Source organism: Melopsittacus undulatus, chromosome 2 (genome assembly GCF_012275295.1).
Source record: "Melopsittacus undulatus isolate bMelUnd1 chromosome 2, bMelUnd1.mat.Z, whole genome shotgun sequence".
Classification (NCBI taxonomy): Eukaryota; Metazoa; Chordata; class Aves; order Psittaciformes; family Psittaculidae; genus Melopsittacus; species Melopsittacus undulatus.
In genome coordinates, this window is record NC_047528.1 from 21,722,492 (window position 1) to 21,746,072 (window position 23,581).

At 37.5% G+C, this 23,581-nt stretch overlaps 1 protein-coding gene across 1 annotated transcript in view; it reads left to right on the forward strand.

The window, feature by feature from the left end:
- Positions 1–23,581, forward strand: part of FRY (FRY microtubule binding protein) — a 162,477-nt gene that overhangs the window by 16,994 nt on the left and 121,902 nt on the right. The window contains exon 2 of the mRNA XM_005147610.3: positions 11,224–11,423. Coding sequence (XP_005147667.2) covers positions 11,224–11,423 — 200 coding nt within the window. The remainder of the gene's footprint in view (positions 1–11,223; positions 11,424–23,581) is intronic.

The following is a 23,581-nucleotide window of genomic DNA, read 5'->3' on the forward strand; positions in this document are numbered from 1 at the left end:
GCTGTACTCAAGCCAAACTTTCAAAAACCTTCACTGAGCTCATGTGGATAGCAAACCTCATTATCTTGTCCCTGCTGGTTTTGTATTTCAGAGTCACCATGAGAAATACTTATGTCCTGGAGTCTGAGTCTAGCAAAGCTACAAGCATTTACATTTGCATTTAGGTTTGTGGCTAAGAAACAAGTGAACTCCACTTTCAAAGAAAGAGTTGTTAGTGTAATGTTAATAAAGGGTTATTAGATCCTACAGTCTTATAATGGCTGGTGGCTAATAAAAGATGAAACAGCGTGTGTTGGGTTGTCTTCAAGCAAAGAGGACAAATAGTGTTTAATTGAGTCTAGAAGACAGACAATGTTGTGGGTGTGCGGCTGCAGCCATTAATAAATAATAATGATTCAATCAGACATAGAGTAGGGGATTGATAATGATAATTATTAATCCAGATCTTAGCTGCAAAATTTTTTCTCTAGTTTTTCTTTGTATAGATGTTACTTTCTATGCTTCAATGTAGAGGGAAACATGAATGAATGTCTAACTTATCCTCATGTTAGTTTTTATCCACAGAAATCTCTCCCATGGTTTCATCATAGAAAGCTTCACAAAATTTAGTAAGTCTTCTTGGTCTGTGAAGGTTAAACTTGCCAGTTCACAGTGCCGGCTTGTGGCTTGGTTTGCTCCTCATATTGTTCCATTTTCCACTCACGCGAGCAAGGGTATGTATCCTAGCCAGTACGTGCTGAAATGCACCACAACGCTGTTCAATCTCTACAAAATGCTTTGAGAGTCTACAAACTTAGGAAAGTCATCTCTTATAACCTTGGTTGCATCTCTTTGTTGTTAGTTCTCCTTTGGTAATCTCTGACAACTGATATGTACCTCCAGAAAGTGATTTATTCTGTTTTAAGATAAGAATCTAAGAAGGGTATGATGAATCGCGTAGGAATGTCCAATCTAGATTAAATTCGATACATTAAATTCGATATTTGGCCTGTAGGTGTCTAATTTTGAACCTTCTCCTAAAAGGCAGCCATCGAGTAGAACAGGTGCATCATAAGATGAGGTCAAGAAAGCAGCTACAGTTTTGAAGATTGTTCTTCAATATAGTGCTGCGCTTTGAATCACAGAATCAGCTAGGTTTGAAAAGGCTTTTAAGATCATCACATCCAGATGTAAGCAAACATAAGCAAAGCAAACCAAGGAATTCAGTCACTACTTCTCATCACTGGGTGTTCAGCCATCTCCAGGACAGCAGGGTTCCATCATACATAATGCTTACTTGGGAAGACAACTGCTGACATTTCAAATGTCCCCCCTTTCCTTCTTCTTCCTCAGCTTTACATGCTGAGCATGACACCTTTGGTCAGTTGGGATCACCTGTCCTGGATGTGTCCCAACTTCTTGTGCACCCCCAGCTCACTCACTCGTGAGGTGATGTAAGGAGCAGAAGAGGCCTTGCCTGTGTGTAAGCACTGCTCAGCAACTAAAACATCCCTGAATTATCAGCAGTGTTTCCAGCGCGAATCCAAAACATAGCCCCATACATGCTACTATGAAGTAAATTAACTCCACTCAGCCAAAACCACCATAGTAGGGAAGGAAGATGTGGATCACATCCTCCCTGTTTTTTGGTCCTCTTTTGGAAGTAACTATTACTTCTCTTTTGGGACCCTTTTAGCCTTGTAGTTCCTGGGCACTTTCCCAAGTTCCCTAAAAATAATTCTTCTGCTAACACCCATCAACCACAAAATGACAGGAATATCTTCATCTCACTGTCTGTGTAGAGGAAAGCAAACCCAAGAAAACATCTGTCTAAAAATCTTATAGGAAGCTATTTTCTGATCGAATGAAACCAAAGTGCAGGGTAGCTTTTTCCTTAGTACATAAAAAGGTGTAAAAGAAGAGTATGAACATCTTTGCTTAAAATAAAATACTTTTTAAGTGTTATTTGAGCTCAAAGAAATTCTGTTTCAGAAATAAAACTTTTCAATGTTGTAATTAAAAAAAATCCAAGCCAGCAGTTAATCTACTCATCTGAAAAAGATGATCTGAATGTAACTTTTCACATTTATTTGGAGTTTTTTACTTTTGAAATAACTGGAAAAGATAACGAAACTTTTGAAGTTATATAAGAAAGATACCAAGATTTTGAAAGTATATTGTTAATCTCAAGTCAGCCTTCAAAGAAGCGGCATGTCATTACCATATAAAACACAGAAACAGAGAAGTATTTATGTTTTATTTGAATGATATCAGAAGCAACACAGAGATTTCCTTTAGTGAGAAGTCACCCCCAAACGGAGCACTTAAATGGCAGTTGACAACTGTTTTGGGATTGTCCACAAGGTTAATTAGCTTTTTTTCCTGTTTTTACTTTCGTAATAAACCAAGCAAATTCCAAAATCCGCAGAGCTGAAAGTCTTTGTTACATGTCTAGATTCCCACATACCTTTAGAATGGCATCATAATTAAACAAGAAGTAATGATCTACAGGAGAGGGAGTAGAAAAATGATGAGAAAAGAAAATGGACAGGGAGGAGACTTGCTTTTCTGCCTCAGATGTCTTGTAAGGACCTGAGATAAGAAGCCAGCAAACATTGTTAGGCTGCTCAACCCTTGCCCTGCAACTTAGGAGAGAGAGGGAAAGTCTACATCTTATGGGATCATAGTTACTAGGAGCTTTGCCAAGTCAGTGAAAAGATCTTTAGAAAGCGGATGGACTTATATGATGGACTTATATATTTCCTGTTTGTTTGTTTTAGCAGTCATCATTCTTGAATCCCCCTGCATCTGGAGAAACCATCTCTCACAAGAGGAGAAAATGTGTTCTACCCATGGCTTTCCTCTATGAGGTCTCATATCAATTACCCTTCTCTTGCACAGAATTGCAGTGCATATCTAAGGGTTATGAAGCTTAACACCTACCTGCCAGCAGCTAGGATTTGAGGACCAGAAGGTTGCTAGTGGCTAATAAAGCCAAGCCAGCAGTTTTAACCTTTTGGAGGTACTAGGCTGAGCAAGATTCTTAGCTTCAAAGCCACTAGGCACTTAACCACATCCATCTCAAATAAAACCTGACAGTGTAAGGACCATTTTCCTGTTCTAATGTTTCCCTGAGATCAAGCAAAGATATCTGTATTAAACTGTTAATTTCCTAGTGCAGTTCACCTCTAAAGGTGTCTGTTTCATAAGCATCTCTGAGTGGAATAAACAATTGAGCTCTTTGTACACGTGCAGAGAACATTCCCCACAAGTGGTATTTCAGCATCCATCAGCCCTACAGAGTGGCCATATACCTTCATGGATGCTGCATTTTGTTTCTAGCCTGCAGAGGACTGGATCTGGGACTTGTTCTGAGGCCCCATTCTGTTCCATGTGTTCACCTAGAATTTACAGTCTCTTCTTGTGGTAAAAGGAATAGAAATTTTGAAGGATTGCCCAACCAAGTCTACAGGGGCTGGAACTGTCTTCTGTAGTTCAAGTAGTCTGATAACAGTGGAATAAATATATCCAAACCTGGCAACAGCATTTTTTCACTAAGTCTTCAGACAGAAATAATTTAAAATATTGGTCTCATCTCAGTTAAATCTGTAACCAAATGCTGGAATGCCTTTAGCACTGAAGATATCTCTTTCCTTTCTCTTCCCTGTGCCCTTTTACACAAATGACTCTCCTGAAGCATGTCTCTTTAAAGAGATGGAGGAATCTAAAATTTATAAATTAGCCTTTTCTCCCTTACAGTTTCAGCATAATCAAGAGGTTTGAAGATTTCCACTTGGAAGACCTTAGGTTATTTCTCATCACCTTTTTAAGAAATTCTCTGAAATCTGTTATCCCCTCATGTTCAGAATGAGCTGTTTTGCTTCGGCATCTTGAACTACTATACTTTTCCCTGGTAACTTAAAGGCCTCTTCGATTTTATCTGCTAGAGTAGGTAGTATTTCCTCTGGCATAGGGATTTACATGCTATGCCCAGACTTTGGTTTTGCATAGAATTACTGGGGTTTATCTTTGTGGCATTGCAGACCATCTACCTAATTGGTAACCCAAGGTTACTCTTCCTGAAGAATACTGTATTTGGATTAAATAGGCTTTTGAAAGACAGGATGAGTTGGGTTAGTTTTATGTCAAGTTCCTGTGTCAAGACAGCTGCACAGAGTGACCTAGTAGCTGCTTGAGCAGTTTTAGACAAAGTCATCAGAGATTTCGTAGCAGCCTTCCAGTATCTGAAGGGGGCCTATAAGGGTGCTGGGGAGGGACTCTTCACTAGGGACTGTAGTGATAGGACAAGGGGTAATGGGTTAAAACTTAAACAGGGGAAGTTAAGATTGGATATAGGAAGAAGTTCTTTACTGTAAAGGTGCTGAGGCACTGGAATTGATTGCCCTGGGAAACTGTGAATGCTCTATCCCTGGTGGTGTTCAAGGCCAGGCTGGACAGAGCTTTGGGTGACATGGTTTGGTGTGAGGTGTCCCTGACCACGACAGGGGGGTTGGAACTTGATGATGTTAAGGTCCATTCCAACCCTGACTATTCTGTGATTCTATGATTTCTGATATGTATAGTTTTAGAGACAACTTTGTTCTACTAAGGGGGAAGCTTTTTGCCGTAGAGACTCATCTTTCTTAATGTCTGTATGTGCCTGTATCTACAGTCTATGTCCACATGCTGCTGTCAGCAAGTGAGTTTTTCACTACGAAGAATTCCCTCACCTGTTAATGAGCCTTATCAAAATAGAGGAAGCTTTGCAGCAGTACATTTAGTTAAGTATATTATCAAAGCTCCACGGTTGATACTCTCTGCCTGGGACATACATATCCAAAGGGTAGTTACAGATCTTTCCATCCTTAGGATAATGCATGCCAACTTCAGTACAGTTGGAAGTGTAAATGGTTTCCAGCACTAGAGAAGGTAATCTGTGTCTGCAGTGCTGTTGCTTATGGCAGATTAATACAGCAGGTTTAATATGGAGCTTAGAAATAACTATAAACCATACAATCAGTTTCTCTTACTTTTATTTTAATTATATTTATATAATTATATATATTGTATTTAATTAAATTTTTTTTCTTGCATTGATTTTAAATTATATTTAGGTAAGCATGCCGTTGAGAAGAGGGGAGGGGTATCTTAAAAATGATATATTTACTTCCTGTTTTATCAACTCTTTTAATAAAAAATGGAAAATAAAGAGTAAGCAAAACATGTAGGTGAATATTCATTCCTGTGAAGAGTATTTCTTGTGAAGAGTAAGGCCAACACCTGCACCACTATGCCTTAGCCATTTGCTTTCCAAATGACCTGAATGTGGGAGTCAGATGTGCACTCAGTTCTTCCTGATTTTTCATTCTTGACTGTAAATCCTTCTAAGAGAGGATCAGAAACACTAAAAGATCAGATATTGATAGCATCGATTGCTCACCTTAAAGTCCTGTACTTTAAATAAATTTCCTATCATATATATTGTGTGTCATTAATATGAAATTTTATTGGATAACTTTATGCTTTTATGGTTATTTTTTGTCAAAGCATGCAAATGAACTATGAAAGTAATGCTTACATTAAGGTAGTTCTGCTACTGCATCTTAACTAGTAGGCTGGAGTAACATTTTCCTTGGAAATCTTACAGTTTCTTTCATCAAGATAAAAATGAGTCTGCTAGACTTTTAGTTTGTTTCTTTCAGCAAAAGTTTCCTTTGAATTTTTTCTCTTTTTCTGTCAAGCTCAAACTAATGGGGAATGTTTTCCTTCAAGGGTGAAAAAGCCACCTTTTGGTAACATTGGCACATGTATCACATCCTTGTAAATTAAATTCTTCATGCTTTGTTTAATAATGTATTTTCTTTCTACTATTATAATTGCAGTTTTAAAGCAAAGCAGATTTTCTTAAGAGTTATTTCAGCAGCTGTATAATTATCCTGAAAGATATGTGGTTTCTCACTAACTTTTGGCTTGGGAAGAGAAGAGATACTGCATTAGTTTTATCACAAGGAATTTGTACTGTATGTACTTCTGGCCAAAAGACCTTAATTGCAAAGGAAAACCCATCCTATGTTGTCTCTGTGCTTTGCATTTCCATACTTACTGTTTTCACTCTGGATTGTATGATAGCATGTGTGTTTGATATACATGGGTTTTTAATGATGAACTCCATTATACTGTCTCATGTTCTTGGCGTGCCTGAAGTAGTTTCACTAATCTGTCAGCATAGTATGTACTTGTGGATAAATATAGACATGCAGCCACTCTGTGAGTGGTCATCATCATATGCTGAAGCTAAAAATTACCCCTTCGGTTATGGAAAGGCTGATCTGATCCGGAGGCCTGCTCTAACTCACACATTGTAGGTCTTCAGCACATGTCTGTTTAAAAAACAAAACCTGAAAACTGAAAGAAATGTCTGCCTCAGTGCTGAAAAATTTATAGTGAAGTATGAAACAGGATTATGAAGCAACTCATTTCCTTTTTTATTTTAGTTAGAAAAGGATTCTAACTTTCCTAACTGAAGGAGTGGAATATTTCAGGTATTCACAAGCTCATGGATATTACAGTAGCATGTTGGAGAAAATCCAGTGTGATCGGCTTTATAAAGGGGCTTGGTAGGTACGAAAATAATGCAAATACATGTTTGGGTTGTGTTATTAGATTGTTTGTTTTTGCTAAAATGTATATTTGACACAGTTAACTAAAACCCAGTAATCTCTATTTCTTCTGCTTAAGGATACTGAAAATCCAGTAACTGTGTTTGGGTGAGGTTGTGTCCAGTGTAGCCAGAACCTTGGCTGGTGCACTGTGATTGTTCTGTCGTTTTGCTTCATCTTAGACCTTTAAGAAAATTACCTGAAGTATAAATCATAGCAGAGACTCTCTTACGTTAATTGCATTTTGTACTCATCCCCATTATCAGCTCAGTGACTGGGTGTGTTTGTGTGTTAAAACTACTGTTCTTTTTAACAACTATTTCTCTGACTGGGGAAAGGATCGGTACAGGAAACATTTCTGCAGTGATTTTAGTTCAGTAATCATTTCTACAGTAGTAGTTTATGGTTGTGTTGATAACTGTATTTTTTTAAATACATTGGGAAAATCCTATGGTTATAGCTTGAACTAAATTAAAATATTCTGTAGGAAAAGAGTATTGTTTAAATACAGATTATTGCAGATACGTTAGGGTACATGTACTGGAAACAAGAAAATGGGTTGTTTGAGAGAAGTAGGCCTCAAACAAAATTTCACCTGAAAATGGTGCAGACATCTCATAGTTGCTCCAGTGTAGTTAATCCTTTTGTACAGATCTTCCTAGGGTAGGAGCTTTAAATATTTATGCAACTTTCTAAACCTGACCTATAGATTCCTTGCTATTGCAGGGCCCTTGGGCATCAGGGTTACCATGGTCTCCTGCATGTGCATCACCATTCATTGTCCCTGGGAAGGAGCTACTTTTCTCTAAGTGAAGGGTTTCGTTTAATTCAGTACTTGTGTGGTGACTGGTACCCCACAATGTGTTAGGAGTTCAGTCTAATTGTTGCAGTGGTCCATTCCAGTACTTCTCTTTGTAGAACATTTTTGAACATTATTTTGAAATCGGGCAGTAAAAATCTAATTTGCCAATTAAATCAATACTTAGAATTTAGTATAAACCCCTCCTCCAACCCCACAGTCCCCACTTATCTCCAACATAAACCCATACAAACTGTGTGTGGTGATTTCTCACATAAAAATTATGCCTTTTATTTAATGGGACAGAGTTTCACTGGTGTAACTGACAGAAATGGACACATCCTTTTTAAGGCGCACATCATAATGTGTCAACATAGAGGGACCAATTGTGGATGACTTTAATGCTGTTTCTTAAATTTTGAGTCCTTGATTTCCAGTTTTATGTCCCAGAGGCAAACTGGGTTTTATCTCTTTCAGTCTAGGAAAAAGAGCTATACGCTTTTAAAGCTCATATATAGTCAGTATAGATGTCAGTGATAGTCTAGTCACTGGGCCAGATTTTTGCAATGCAAATACCAAGCATATGCAAATGCTTGAGATAATGGAACTGAAAAGGTGCATTAGAAAGCATATAGTAGTTCATGACCAACTCATGATCCCCTCAGAACCCTCACACTGTTGGTAGTATTAACTTCCACACTGAAGATGCTTAAGTGGAGTTAGCAGCTATAAAATGATCTTTTGAAAATCTGAAATAAATCTATGTTATATGTCAGTCATTTCTATAACTGGTATGATTGCTGTAGCAATGATAGATATTAACCCCAAGGGTATTATTTTTCTTTATCTGAGGGAAAGGCTGTACAATTCCATATTTCAAAGAAGGGCAAGAATAAAAATTTTGGGTGCACTGACAAATCTCACAAATAATTGCATTTCTCCATTACAGTGTGCAAATAATTGATTTTTCAGTTAGATGTCTGAAGAAAAAAAGAATTAGATCAGCCTACATCACAACCTAACAGCATCATTGTTAAAAAGCTTCCTACTGACAATGACTATGGATTTAAATTCCAGTCTCGAAATCTTGACCGAATGCCACAATAATTGAGGTGAAGAGTGGCAGCTCCTTGATAGTTTGAGCAGGTCTTCTTAAACATAATTCTGTAAGGATGTGAAACATGCATGATCTCACACATTGCCTTCCTTCCACTCCTGCATGTCCCTTTGTACTAGATCATGAATTTAGCAGACAGTTTAAACCAAAATTGCCCAAGGAACAGAAGGCAAGTTTGAATTTGATTAGGTTGCTGCAGATTCCCTCAGGAGAGAGCTTGGAATGGCTGCACTAGCCAGAAAGGCAGGCAGCCCAGCCTGGGTGTGTTTTGCTTGGCAGAGACTGGTTGGCGGGCAGCTGGCCTGCCCAGCCCTGGGTGCAGGACTGGGGTCAGAGCTTGGGAACGATGGAAGGAGCTGGTGGTGATGACAGGGAGAAGGACAAGGCTTTCACCGCACAAAGGACACAAATCCGTGAGAAAATCGGGATCACAGCTCACACAAAAAGGTTTTTCCGAACTCTGCACTTGTCGATTAAACTGATTTCATGAGTATATGTGAGCCAATCAAAACAACACATTTGACAAATATATTAGTGATTGTAAAAATATTGTCTGACTCCTTCCTAAAGCTATTTGTGGAGAAATTTCCATTACCTAGTTTATTTGATAGCTCATGTAAATTTGCATCTGATCCTTTGCATCCCACTGTCTTCATGCTTAAACTGTAGGAGAGCCTAGGTGATGACACACTCTTCTCTTGTTACTCTTTTTTCATTACTTTGAAGTAGATTTTTATTCAGAACAGCAGTGTATTTTTGGAAACACTGATGTAGAAATGTAAAACTATTCTGTAGGCTCTGTTTTATCCAAAGACTCATAATGCCAACAAGACTCTGATTATGCTTTTGCCCTCAAAAATCAAGTGCAACTTTGCAGGAAACAACTCTAGCATGAAACATCTATTGGAGCAGAGGAGGTTGTGCTGCTGTGCTAAAGACTGATGGCATACCTTGTCAATCAGGATAACTATTTTCAAAGCATGGATGTGTTGCACTTGAAGAGTAATAGCTACATGAACAAAATAATTTCTATCTTGCATTATAGTCATAAATGGGACTTATAAATTTTGATTTTTCTAGCGGAAAGCATGTTCTCTTTCCTCTAGTACATCTTTTCTATTTTTCAGTAATACTCAATTGCAATACTGTGGGGAAATGCTATAAAGGTATTAGTTCACAATATTTTCCACAGTTCGTGTTGCATTAAAGCTCCTCTGACCCAATCACCAACAGTTCTTATGGGTGTTACAACATTTTCATTGCATTCAGGTCATTTAATGGATGGTCTTTGCAGTGTTACTTAATTTGCTACTTTTTAAGTCTTTGGCAAAGCCAACAGAGAGTGCTACCAGTACCTTCCTGAAGGCCAGATGTTGAGTTTTATTGCCAGTAAGAGCTAAGCCTGAGGATTTTCTTTTGGAAATGTTATGCATATAATAGTAATATTTGAATTAATGAGGTTTTGTTTCACAGTACTTAAGTTTATTTTTACTTCAGTTTCCCAGGAAGAACACTAAGTAGAGCTAAGCCTAGTGCAGAATATTTTGATACTGGTTATGGGGAATCCACGGCATGATGGGATAACAGATTGGAAGGGACCTCTGGAGGATTAGAGAACTGGAGGAGGTTTCTCAGGGCTTTGTGCAGTCAGGCTTTGAGTGTCTTCAAGAGTGGCATTTCTACTCTGTCTGTGGACAACCTGTACCAGTGTTCGATCACCCACTCATAGTGGAATTTTTTTCAATATACCTAATTGGAATTTCCTGCATTCTAACTAGTGTCTGTTGTCTATTGTCCTGTCACCGTGCTCAAAGAAAAGTCTGGCTGCATCTTTGCTATACTCTCAAGTAGCTGAAGACTGCAGTAAGATCTTCCCTTAGCCTTCTCTTAAGGTTGAACTAGTCCAACACTCTCTGCCTGTACTCATGTAGCATGCATGCGAGCTCCTGACCATCTTCGTCATCCTCCTTTGAACTTGCTCCAAAACAGGATTGTCATTGTTGGAAGGGAGAGCCCAAAACTGGGCTTAGTACACCAATTGTGATTGCACAAGTGCCAAATGGGACTATAGGGTTTGGTACTTCCAGGAAAACTAATACAGAATGAACACTTTTTGGCCATGGAAACCATTTTGTGGCTGACTCTTCGTGTAAGATTTAGACTGGTGAAATGTCATTGTTTTTAAAGGAGTAATTCTTGTCTGACCTCAGTATAAATGAAAGGAAAATCAGGCCTTTTACATCTCAGCTTAGACAAAAGACCAGACTACGGACTGTTGCAAGGACAGGTCAGCTTGAATAGCAATAAAGAATAAGTTTGTTATTTGACAGTTGAGCTGCAGATCTGACCTGTAAGACAAAGGATAAGAAATAACAATGTGATTCAGAGTTAGGTGTCAGTAAGTCTTACCATGCAAAAAAAAGAGTATTTAATGTGCACTGCATGTAAACACTACTTAATTTGGATGCCTAAGATTTCATCTTCGATTTCTTCTTCCAGTCTAGCTTTTACCTATAACTATACCAAGGAAATGATATTTATGTGTTGTGTATTTCTTTGATTACCAGCTAGTCGCCAGTTTTGCTTTGACAGTATAGTAGGCCATTGGGATGCTCTGGAAAAGATATGTTGAATCACCCATAAGTAAATGTGCGTTTTCTACATTTCAGCTTCTCCAGTTGGTAACGGATATATCAAGCCACCTGTCCCGCCTGTTTCTGGTACACAGAGAGAAAAAGGACCTCCAGCCATGTTACCTATTAACGTTGACCCAGACAGTAAACCAGGCGAATATGTCCTCAAGAGCTTATTTGTTAACTTTACTACTCTGGCTGAACGCAAGATTCGCATTATCATGGCAGAACCTCTTGTGAGTAAAAAGAAACTCTTAAGTATATATGTACTTTGCTTTGAATTTTTTTTTAAATCAGGCTGCTTACTGTGAATTGAAGGATGTTTTGCTTGTAATCTGCATTGGAGTTTGATGGTGTTTTCCAAACTGTAAGATATGCTACTATGGCAGTTAGAAGGTTGTGGGAGAGGACAGAGGAATGCAGGATATGCTAAAGGGGTGACATGATGTCCTGGGTTCAGGACACCATGAATGTCATATGAATGACTATTTTATTTCTGTTTGCAATATGGGCATGTGTTAATGTGATTGAGAGGCAAAAGAAATATCAGCCAACATAGATTTCACAGCTGGGAGAGCAGTTACTTCAGTCTAAATAGATTAGAAAATGCTGAAAAATTATTAAAACAGTATTTCTGAACATTATCAGTTTTCAGCTGAAAGGTGAAAATGAATAGCAATGCTGGTTCCTGTTTTAGTTCTGACAGTAGTAGATTTCACAATCTAACAAAGTGTTGTAGCAACTATTTTCCACACTTGGAAAGCATGCAGCATTTGAAAAAAGAGCTACATTGCAAGGTCTTGCACAGTCAGTGGCAGACCCATCATTATTCATATTTTAGGCAAATTTAACATACAAGTACATCTGTTGCAAATTGTCTTCTGTAACTGCACTTCCGTGAGTCTGCTATTTTAACTTGAAGTACATTCTTGTTATTTTGAATACAGAATAATAGGTCTGTAAGCTATATTTTAGTTCTGACAAGGTAAAAATAAAAAAAAAAACCAGGAACCTGTATTTCTGAGCGGTAAGGGAATTTTAATAAAACTTTGCAATATTTCTCTTATAAAGCACAGGATGGAATACTTAGTTTAGTTCCTTGTTTTTAGGTCTGGGTATTCTGAACAGTAAAATTGAGATTATGGCATCTGTTTAGCTTTATGTCTTGATTTAGATTCAGAAGCATCTGATGCTTGGAAAATTTCTCCAGACTTCCCACTGAAATATTAGGTAGATGCAAGATGACAGAAATATCTTACATAATTTGAAAATAACGCAAAAAAAAACTAACAGGAAGGAATATTTTGACAAGAATCCATTTTTTTTTCTTCTTTCATGAGTCCCCTCCAAATCACAAAAACTGGAATAAACTGACAGTCATAGAGCAGGTCCTTTAAAAAACCAATGTCAGCAATTATTTGTTACCATTCATTCATCATGTGATGCATGTTGAACATCTTCAAAATTTTAAGACAAAAGGTAAAATTACTTAACAAGGTCAGGGAAACAACAGAAAGACCAGTACTGAGAATAGAATTTCCTTGCAGCACCTCTCTTACTCTTAAACCCTAACCTCTGCATTTTCATGTTGTATTTCACGCATAGATATGAACCAGTGACCCTGATTTATTCCCATTTCACCCTGTGTTAAGATAATTTTGAATTGCTGTGTGTTGATACATTATTTTTGTCACTTTGTGAAGCTATGAATAACTGAATGTTGATCTTATCATATTCCAGACATTGTGCAGTGAAATTTTATTTGGTAAATTCAACATAGAATGTAAAAATATGACAAGAGACTGGAATGTCACCTTCTTTTTGTCAACATTTTCAGAACATATTTCTTACAGCGGTCTAACCATGAAACAGTAACGATAATTCAATTACATACATCTTACTAATAGGACATACAAGTCATGGCATGCTGCTATTTGATGGCGACTGTGACAAAAGTGTAAGCAGAATTATGAAGATATTCAGTCAAAATAATTTCTTGAAATAGTTAGGTTGTAATGAAAGAAATTACAAGGAAAAATGGCAAAAATTATTCTGGAATAATGCCTAAGAATTTAAGTCCACCCTTTTTGTGGGGAAGCTGTTGGAGGTTTAGCAGCTTTGTTCCCACATTTTTATTCTACTAAGTAGAATTGTGACCAGGGAGTCCCAGGGATTTGCTAGACAAAGATTATAAATTGACGGTGCAGAGACACTGTTTGGCCTTTTTTCACAATAGGTAGTCAAATAGTGAGCTCTTTGAAGATTCTGGTCTAATTAAACTCATACTTCAAAGAAAATGAAACTTGCAAAGCATTCTAGCACTGAGATGTTTCTAGTTTGAATTCTCTAACTCATTGCAAGATATGACAGTTAAATTTTATAATGAGTGATGAATACTTAAGATATCTTTTAGAGAAGCTAAAATGATGTGTTTATAACATAATGGCTTTTTCCTCTTTTTTATCACAAAGTCTAGCTCATATTCAAACTCTTGAAGTTACTATGGAATTAATTTAAAGACTTACTGATACATGTTTGACCTGGATATTTCTTTTCATGCACACCTTTTGTCTGCTTATTCTTTCTGATTAACATTACTGCTGTTTTTATGATTTTTTCTCTCAGTTTCTTTGGGTTGCATATGCCTTTTTGATATATCAGTCTCTTGTGATGTACACAAAGCCCAACTGTAAATTACAGTGTTCTGGCAGCTGTGGTGGAAAATCAGGTTTGTGTCCTGCCATGAGTAGCAGATGCTAGCAAGGCACAAAAAACTTGCTATATTCTCAGGCAGAAGTGTAGAGTAGAGCACCCACCCCCTCCTGCAGCCCCATGAAATCACAGCTGGGATACCAAGATGTCAGCAGTACAGAAAGCAGAGGGCAGTGTCACCTACTCCTGCTGCCTTGGCTGTCAACATGCAGGTTACTGAATATGGCAGCGATCAACATAAAAATAAGCGATCAACAGTTAATGGCAGTGAATTTTTTATGTTGATTGCTGCCAGATTCAGTAACCAACATGTCAAATAATACATTTTTGGTGTTTCTGGAATATAACAAACATTTCAATAATTACATTAAGTAAGTTCACAATTATGTGGCTAATTTTTAGTGATTAAACTACTGTACCAAGATTGTCAAATTATATTAATCCAAATTAAAGGTGTTTGATGGCAGATTTAATTAGAAAGGATATTCCAGTTTATAAAATTAAATTCACATAAATGAAACGTAAATAATTTCTTCCTGATAACCTTTAATTTCTTGCTTCTTTTCTGTAAATAATTGTTCTCCTTTATAAGGAATGTTAAGAATATTTCCTGCAGATGTTTTTTCACAGCTGATTGCATTCACATTTAATTTTTATCAATTTATGTTGTAAATCTTCTCTGCATTGCTTCACTTATAAACACAATTTGATATTTTATTACCACTGATTTATTTTTTAAGAAGTGGTGAGCTTAAAATGAAGCTAGAATGAGAAAGCCAGGGAAATATATTTGCCAGTTGAAATGATAAAATATGTTTATGTATCTTAGCACTGTAAGGAAGAAAAATGCAGAAAATATTTTCCTTTTTGGGACTGTTGATTATCACTTAGGGTAATAATTCATCCTGTGCATACTGATCAGGCTAATCTTTAAATACAGCTTTCAGCAGTACTTACACACAGCTGTAGACATTGATAAAACATGGTGTACTACAGGCTTTGACTGTGGTTAATGGTTAATTTAGCTGTGGGTAAACTTTCATTATGCTTTTCTCCTGCAAGCATCTTCTTTTACTGAGTTTGTCTAAATTCAGGATCTCTCTGAATCATAGAATCGTAGAATACTAAACTCAAGAACAAAATTTACTTATTACAGGAGTAGGACTATAACCATATTCATGTATTCTGCCTATAACTTTCTCCTTTTCTTAGGTAGGTTTTATCTCACTGTTGGAAAAAGCCTGAAAGCAGTGATGTGGTTGATAGTAGTGTATTTATTAATTCCATGTAATTAGAAGCTCAATGACATTAAAATACATACCTATTTCAAAACAGGGTTGGTGACAGTAGTGAAGCAGGTGGTTAGGAAAATTCTAAAAGGGAAAGAATAATGCAAGTTTGTTTTTGTAAAGCCTGACCAACCAACATGTATAGTAACACTGCTGTCTGATTAGCTTTAATGTAGGCTTCACTTTCTCTATGCAAGAGAAGAAATATGTTAAGGACAGACTTGGAAGAAAAGGAATTTGAGGGTTTTTCATTTTCTGAGGTCTGGGCTGTGATAACTAGTAAGATTTATATAGGCTATAATAATACCAAGCAGTTTTATCCCACAGCTGTAATGTAAAATTTTCTGGTTTACATGGACTAAAATTCCAGCTGCATCACATGAGGGATGACTCCTTTGTTGTCATCAATAATGAGACACATTAGCATTATACATTTTTTTACTTTTGAAGTCCTTATATAAATAGTTTGTCATATTCAGGAACTTCATAGAATCATAGAATAGTTAGGATTGGAAAGGACCTCAAGATCATCTAGTTCCAACCCCCCTGCCATGGGCAGGGACACCTCACACTAAACCATATCACCCAAGGCTTCATCCAACCTGGTCTTGAACACTGCCAGGGATGGAGCTTCAGACCCCTGTTTATTCACAGTGCACAGACAAGTTACTATAAGGAACAAGTAATTTCATGGAAGAGAACAGCAAATTGCCTTGCTCTGTTCTAACTGCCTGCTCAGTATGTTTATGTCCAGATAAACTGAAGACAACTTTATTTGAGTAACTTCATGCAAGTATATATTGAAAATGCTGTTCTTTTTTTTCCCATAAAAAAAGTATCCTCCCTAGGATCTGCCTCTATAAATGCTACAAAGATGTCAGATTCCCATTGTCATCTGTTCTTATCCACCTCTGTCAATCAAGAATTATGTGCAATTAGTGTAATTCTTTGAGTCCATTAGTGGTTTTGGTAGTCAGAATTCTGTAAAGCATGTAGGCAGTCCATCCCAGCATAAGGAGCTCGTAGTTTCTAATATGTAATCTACCTTAACTCTTTATTTCTACTGTATTATTTAGTATTTAAATGATATAAATATTATAAATAAATATTGCCCATGAAATAAGCAATCTCTACTCACGTAGTCAAAGGATATGAAGACTGAAAAAAAAAAACGGGAAAAAATCAAGCTTCTATAGTGAAGATGGAGAGCATCAAATATAGCAAAACTAACTCAAATGGCATAAAAAGCTTTCACTTCCCCTTCCACTCATTGCCTTAGAAATAATATCCTCCTCTAATTATCTCAGTACCTATCTCAAGCTAAGTCCTGTAGCAGAAGCCAAGCATTGAAAAGTATGGAGCAGTAGTCCTTCTAGGTGTCTAATATTGAATCTCAGGCCAGTTACCTTCCTGAAAGACATAGAAAGGTTTGTATGATTGAAGCAGTGGCCACAGATGAGATAGTCTTCTGTGTTGTCAGGGGTACCTATCACAGGATTGAAACCCAGGAGCTGAGGGAAGAGTATGAATGACACAGTTGGGAAAAAGAGGAAGAGGCAAATGTTAGGGTTTCAGAAGTAATAGTGGGGAGTGCAAGAGGATGAAGGCAAGATGCAGGATGCTCAGATTCCAGCATCCATATGCAAGTGAGGGAAAAAGCTCATGCCATTTTAGCAACCAGGAAGGAAAAGGACACATTTTTTTTGCATAGCCATTGACATAGGCATTCACAGATAGATACAAGTCCACTCACACATTTCAGAGCCAGGCAGTGTCAACAGGAGCTTTCTCAGTGATCTCAGGGTTTCCATAGCTGAGTGTGTGGGCAGAATGCTGTTTGTGGCTTCAGATCTCATTCCAATAGCAAAACTCTCCAGGATGTTCACTGTCCCTGGGCTTCACTACTGCATAGATACAGTGGGAGGATAATTCATGGTGCATATGATGGTTCAAATCGCTAAGAGGATTTAACATTGGAAGACAGATTCAATCCAAGGTCACCAAGGCTTGTACTTGTGTATCACGTGCTGACTGATACTTGCAAATATAACAGAGAACCTACCACATGACCCTAGACACATTTTAGTGTCATTTAAGGATATTGTTTCTTATCATTGTCCAGAAAATGAAAGTCATACTGCAGTCATCACAGGCCAGTGTTATCGCTGGTCTGGCATCACAAGGGACAGAAAGAAAATATATCATTTGGTAGCATTCTTGCTAGATAAATAGCAATTCATTAAAGAGATATCTTCCCATATTTTTGTAACAGCTTCATCCTTTGCATGCTTTCAGAGTCGTGTTTGAAGTCAATGAGGTGCTACTTCATCAGGATTGCTGCACATTTTTAAGTTTAGATTTACGTGCTCTTTACTAGCCTGAGTCTGGTGTGGTGCAGTTTACACATCAGACAGCTTGAATTACACCGTATTTGACCCTACGTATCTGGTGGCATGACAAATATGAGAAAAACTTAAGTACTTCACAATGCTATTTTCCCAATTTGGAAATCCACCCAATAAGGTCCTGTTGCTTTAGCTGGGCATGTACTATACATGGAAGTTGTGGCTTTCATGGCCATCATGCTTGTGGCAGAACAGTCAAGGCTGACATTAGTTCTGCAAGGGCCCTCTGGCATCCTCCTTGAAAGGCTGTCAGATCAGCACCAGTAACCAGGAGAAGGCTTCAGATCATTACCTGGAGATATGTCTGCTATGGTACAGTTACAGCTTTTGAGTTAAATACAGGAAAGCCCAAAATAAAGGAAGTTTAAAGTGAACTACTGACAGTCATCAGAATTTCTTGAGTTCACTTTAAAAATATACCTTGCCACATCTCTTGGTCTGTTGTATGAAAACAGATGCATAGTTGATGACAATAAGTAGCTACCTGATGTTAAAGCAGCAATGGCTTCAAGATAGCTGACCATTACCCATATCAGTAGCTGTCCTTTATTACCCTGGCTGTGTGAGGATTAGGAGAAATATGGTTCCTGTTTACAGAGCTCTTGTCTGTGCCTGAAGCAGCCCGGCAATTACAACTCTACATTTATTCAAATCAACTGATAAGGGCTTCCTATAGCTTTGATTAAATTAGGTCACATTACTCTGAATGGGTAACCTGAGGTCAGGGCCCTGAGGGCACTGCACTAATAAACCTTAGTGGCATCCTCTTGAATCTTGCCCACCCCTGCCCACAGCCCAAGACCCCATTCCAGGTGCTGAGCCCTCAAGCCCTGCTGCAGCAACACCTCAGAAGGGCTGGTCTCCAGTTCTCCACAGCCATGGGCCCTGCTAAGCCAGTCCCAGCAAAACTACATCAGCACTCCAGCAACAGTCCTCACCATAACTGAATCAAGTCCTGCTTCCCTTGGAGATTAAGATACTGGAAAAAGAGTGGGATCATGGGCAGTTCTGTATCAGAAACAACTGTGAGTTGCACTTATTCGGCCATGTCACACTACTCGGTAGCTGGTAACATATCTGTCCTGCCTGGCCGTAGGGTGTTCTGGATGTCCACATCCAGAAAAGTGTTCTCTGTTTTACTCTCCTGTACATTTAGCAGAAGTATGTTGCCAGCCCTATATGTTTATTCCCAAGGCTTGAAAATGTGGGAAACTTGCCCACCTTGACCTGCCTACTTCTATAGCATTTTTACCAGTTAGGCATAAATGTACTAAAAGAAGGAACCTCATCCACTGCTTGGAACACTGAGGTCCCCTAAATCCTTGTAGCTCTACCACGGTCAGGAGGTGTGACTGAAGGTGAGGGCAGTGCTCCTGTAGTAACTCAAAGAATGTGGTGCACTCAAGAAGGAAGCTGTGCATCTCCCATTCCCTGCAGGATCAAAAAAAAGCTTTCTGCATTTTTCTACCGTGTCCTTCTTGAACAGGAGGAATAACTGCTCATCATAAATCAGTTGGTGAAAAACTCTTTGCATGCAGGATTGAAGTGTCAGTTAACTTCTCTGTTTAGGAAACAAAGATGTACCAAATGACCAGGATACATCAAGGGCAGAGGGGAGCATCCTGTCACCCTCTCCACCAGCTTTCAAAAGTAATATCAGATGCGGAAAGGGGGGAGCAGTACTTCTCAAGTTACACACTTTTGATTGTAGTGACTTTGTCCCCTTAATCTATTTAATTCACCATTGATTATTTCACAGAAGTCTGCTGTCAAAAAAACCTCTTCACAGAAGTGATATGCATCAAAAAACCTTCTCTTCATAGAAGTGATTATGTATATGGATACCCATGATTTTTTTTTTTTTAATTTAAGGCATATATTGGCTGTTGAACAGTTCCTAGCTGACCCGCCTTGTTAAACAGCTAAAACAGGATAGCAGTTTCGTGCAAAGGTCTTAACATAGCTGTGGAAATCTAGATCTCCACAGTCTATTGTTTTTAGAATGCTAAAAATAAGTTACATACAAATCACTGGATCAAATGCTTTTTAAGAGCATCATGTTTACTCCAGTCCCATGGGTTCATAGATGAGAGATCATGGGCTCTCAAGCTACGTTTCATGACAGCGCTGTTAACTAAAGTCTTGTACAAAGTATCGTTAATTATTAGAGTATGACTCCATAAATCCTTCTTCCTGGCTTCATGATGAGAGCTTTCTATGGAGTATAGCTTGATCTGGGTGTCTGTATTTTGAGCATGTTCTTGTTTCTATTATAGAGACATGTTTATGAAAATGTGTTGTAATGGATCTCAGTACAAACAACAGAGGAAGAAATCTGTATTTACTTCAATAAGTTTTGAGAATTAAATCCTATATATCTTGCTCACCTTGAAGAAAATGCACAGAAGCAAAACAACCACAAACCCTGCTGGTTTTTTGTGTCTTGCAGTCAGACTTTGCGATGTAATAGACATGTTGTTCTCCAGCTCCACAACAGTTATTACTGCTGCTTCTTATGACAGGTTTAACAATGACTGACTTAAAATGGTTTATGGCTTTTTTGAATATTCAAATTTACAATCAAATGCCTTTTTAGTCAATAAGTCTTTTAGGAGTTTAAATCACTGAACCTGTAAAAATTTATTATCTGTATTATCTTCTTACATGGGAATTTTTTAAGTCATAATCTGTTGGGTTACTAATACAGGTCTATGACTGAATTATGGTGTCAACATTAAATCTCCACAGTTTATTTCTAGATGCTCTTTTTAAAATTGATTATAAAATTCACCTCTTTTTCGTACACTGTAGTACTGATGTAATTACCATCAGGGGAAACCAAGGTAAATCATTATGATCTTAGCCTGTCTTACAATCTGCATGTGTTCAGACAGAGGATTTTGATATGTTCATTAAATTACAATTTTAAAACCACAAAACTCTGGAAATAAACAGCCAATGAAATTTCCTTTCGCACTTGTGCTAGAGCCTACTTTCAGTAAAGTCATCCTTAGAACTCTTTTAAACTTTCCAGATTTTACAAAAGCATGTATATAAAATACTTCTTTTGGAACTGGTCCACTGGTAACGATCAGCTTATTTGGGCTTAAAGTGCCTTATAAAGTTGTTTTGGTTTTGTTTTTTTTTTGGGGGGGTTGCAGTTATCCGCATACCTGTAAGAGCACTTAACCTTTGTTTAAAGTTTGTGACTGTTTAATATCAACGCTGAGCTGAAAACATATCTGGGAATTTTTTTACCTCTCAGGTAAGAATGTCACAGTTGTTGAGTTGTTTGCTCAAAGAGAGTAAAAGAAAGAAAACTTTCTTGTTTGCATCATGTACAGTTAGCATTGCATTTTTTACTTAATTTTCAAAAGTTATATGAAGCTCATCAGAGTTTTCTTTAACATTTTTAGTCTATAATTTTGTCTTATGCAGAGTTGTGCTTTTGTGAAGCTGTATTATCATATCTTTTTATTATGTTTGCTTTTAGAATTTCCTTTTGGTGTATGCTTAGAATTTCAAAGGTTAATGAAATAAATACCCTTTTCTGTTTATTTTACTATCTGTGTACCATGGTCACTGATGCAGTCTCTTAAGAGAGGTATGTAGCAGGTAATTGATGCTGAGCAGAGTAACAAGAGAAATCAAAGATTCTCTTGTCATCTGGGGAACTGGCATGCGGACCTGATGAGTTGCAAAGAAAAGTTGTGAAAACAGGACACTAATTGCCTGTTTCATAGAAATTGTAGGTGGAAGACATTTGGGAGACTGTCTGAGTCAACAGATCATGCTTTTGAGTCAAGAAGCTTGTCTCTCTTAATTGCTTAGGTATAGATTTAACTAGGCTTCCCAGGGTCGTGGTGGGAATTCCTAAATGGTACAAAGGGTAAGTAAGAGATGAAAATTATTTGTCAAGAAGTTCAGACCTATTTTCAGTACAACAGTTTTTTTAATGGGACTGAGGACTGTTGTATCTATTTTTGAGAAAGCAAACCAGAAGTAAATACTTGTAAGTTGCTCTGCATAAACCTGTTTAGTGCAGGATCAGTATAGATCCATTCTGGGAGGGAGAAGGCAGGAGCACACAGTCAAGACACTCCACAGTCGAAGTAGCAGCCAGGACCAGACAGACAAACTGTCCCATGCAGAGGCAACTGGCATGTAGGTCAGCTGCATATGAAGGGGAGATGCTCCTCTGTGGAAGAAAGTTTCGCATGTCCAGCCTTCAGAAGCAAACTGGCATCATGGCATTTTCTCCTGGGTGACACAGAAAAAAATTTACACAGCACACGGGCACAAGGTTGACAGTAGTATGTTGTCCAGTCTTTGTATGTACAAAATAACCAATGGCAAAATTAAAAATTCAGCATGTTTGATCCATCTTTTTTTGGAGCAGACCTTTTCCTATAAAACACCACTTTTCTTTCCTGGTGAAAAGAATATAAGACGAAGATGATCAGTTTGGGGGCCAGAGAGGAAGGCTGACTTGATTCATTGTAAGCAGGAAAGAATCACACATAGTGATTTTGTGGTTCTTAAGATTGGGCTTACATGCATTTTACATATATTGTAGCTGTACTGTTCATTATTGTGAAAAGGTCTATTCTTCTGCTGTTTCTTTTCCGTCACTCTTCCATCCCAGAAGACTACTCAGTCAAGTATGTGTAGCAGCTTTTTAGCATGCAGTGCAAAAGTTACATTTTGTTCCAAAATACCCTTTCATCCTCCATGTTTTTATAAAAAGATGGGTTTTCTCTTAGTAAGTAACACAGTACCCTGTCATAGTTCAGTAGGAATAACATGCATAATGGTTGCTGAGGTTAGAAATAACTTTAAGGGGTATTTTATATCCTGGTGACATACTGAAGTTAAATAGGCACTACAAAATCCTTTTGTTTTCTTGTTTCTCTGAACACTCAGTTCTGTGACAGGTGGTCGAGAAAAGCTATTCCTGTGTAAATTTACCCAGTTATATTTGTGTAGCAGCCCTGGAAAAGCATTAATATATTAACCGTTAAAAGTGGCCGACTGACAGTCCTTGGAGAAATGTTTTAGTGTGCCTATGTGAATAGAGGGTTTGACTGATATGTTATTTTTTAGATAAATTATAAATATCATATGTAGTTGGTATATTCAAATGTGGTAAAATACATATTTACCATTGCATATTCAAGATGCTGTATTTTATTATATTAATATTTTCACTGCAGCAATGAGGTAAAGAAAGAAAATTAATTTCTAAGAGATCATTTTGTTTTGTAAGCATTGGCAATGCAAAAAGTTAAGGTCGTTTTATTGAAAAACAATACCTTCAAATATTAAATGCAAAATTGTCTTTGCTGATCTTTACTGCTTATCTCTAACATATTCATATCGAGGGAGTTGCCAGCATGAACAAATACAGAGTTTTGAACAAATACAATTGAAGGCATCACTTCAAACAAGAAATAAGGATGTTTAACTTAGTGATTAAAAATGGAAATGTTATTATTGAGAGTCCTTTATTCTGAAATGTTCTGATGTTTTTTATAGCCCAGAAAGCTATGGGCTCTTTCAGATTAATCAAAACTTCTTTATTCATATTTCGTGCTTGTAGGCTTTGGCTTCAAATTCAACCTACCTATTCATCCAAGATCTGGAAGACATTTCTGTAGAGTGTCTCAGAGGCTCAAATAGAGTCAAGTCATAATATACAAGGGCCTCTTTGCCATTTCTGAATTGGGTGGGCAGGAAAATAAATAAAAATAAAATAGTGCCTTGAGGCTGGAAAACATTTTGAAGATTTTTTTTTGTTTAACTTTTAAGTGTATCTCCAGGGTAAATAGGCTGCTATGGAATCTATTACCCAGAGGCAATTCACTTTATTATAATTTTTAACCTTGCCTTTGCCAGTTCTGAACCTTTCGAAAATGTCTTCTATGAGTATAAATGTATTTTGTATGGTAGCTGCCATAGCAATAGTGTTGAAAATGCTCCATAAATTTA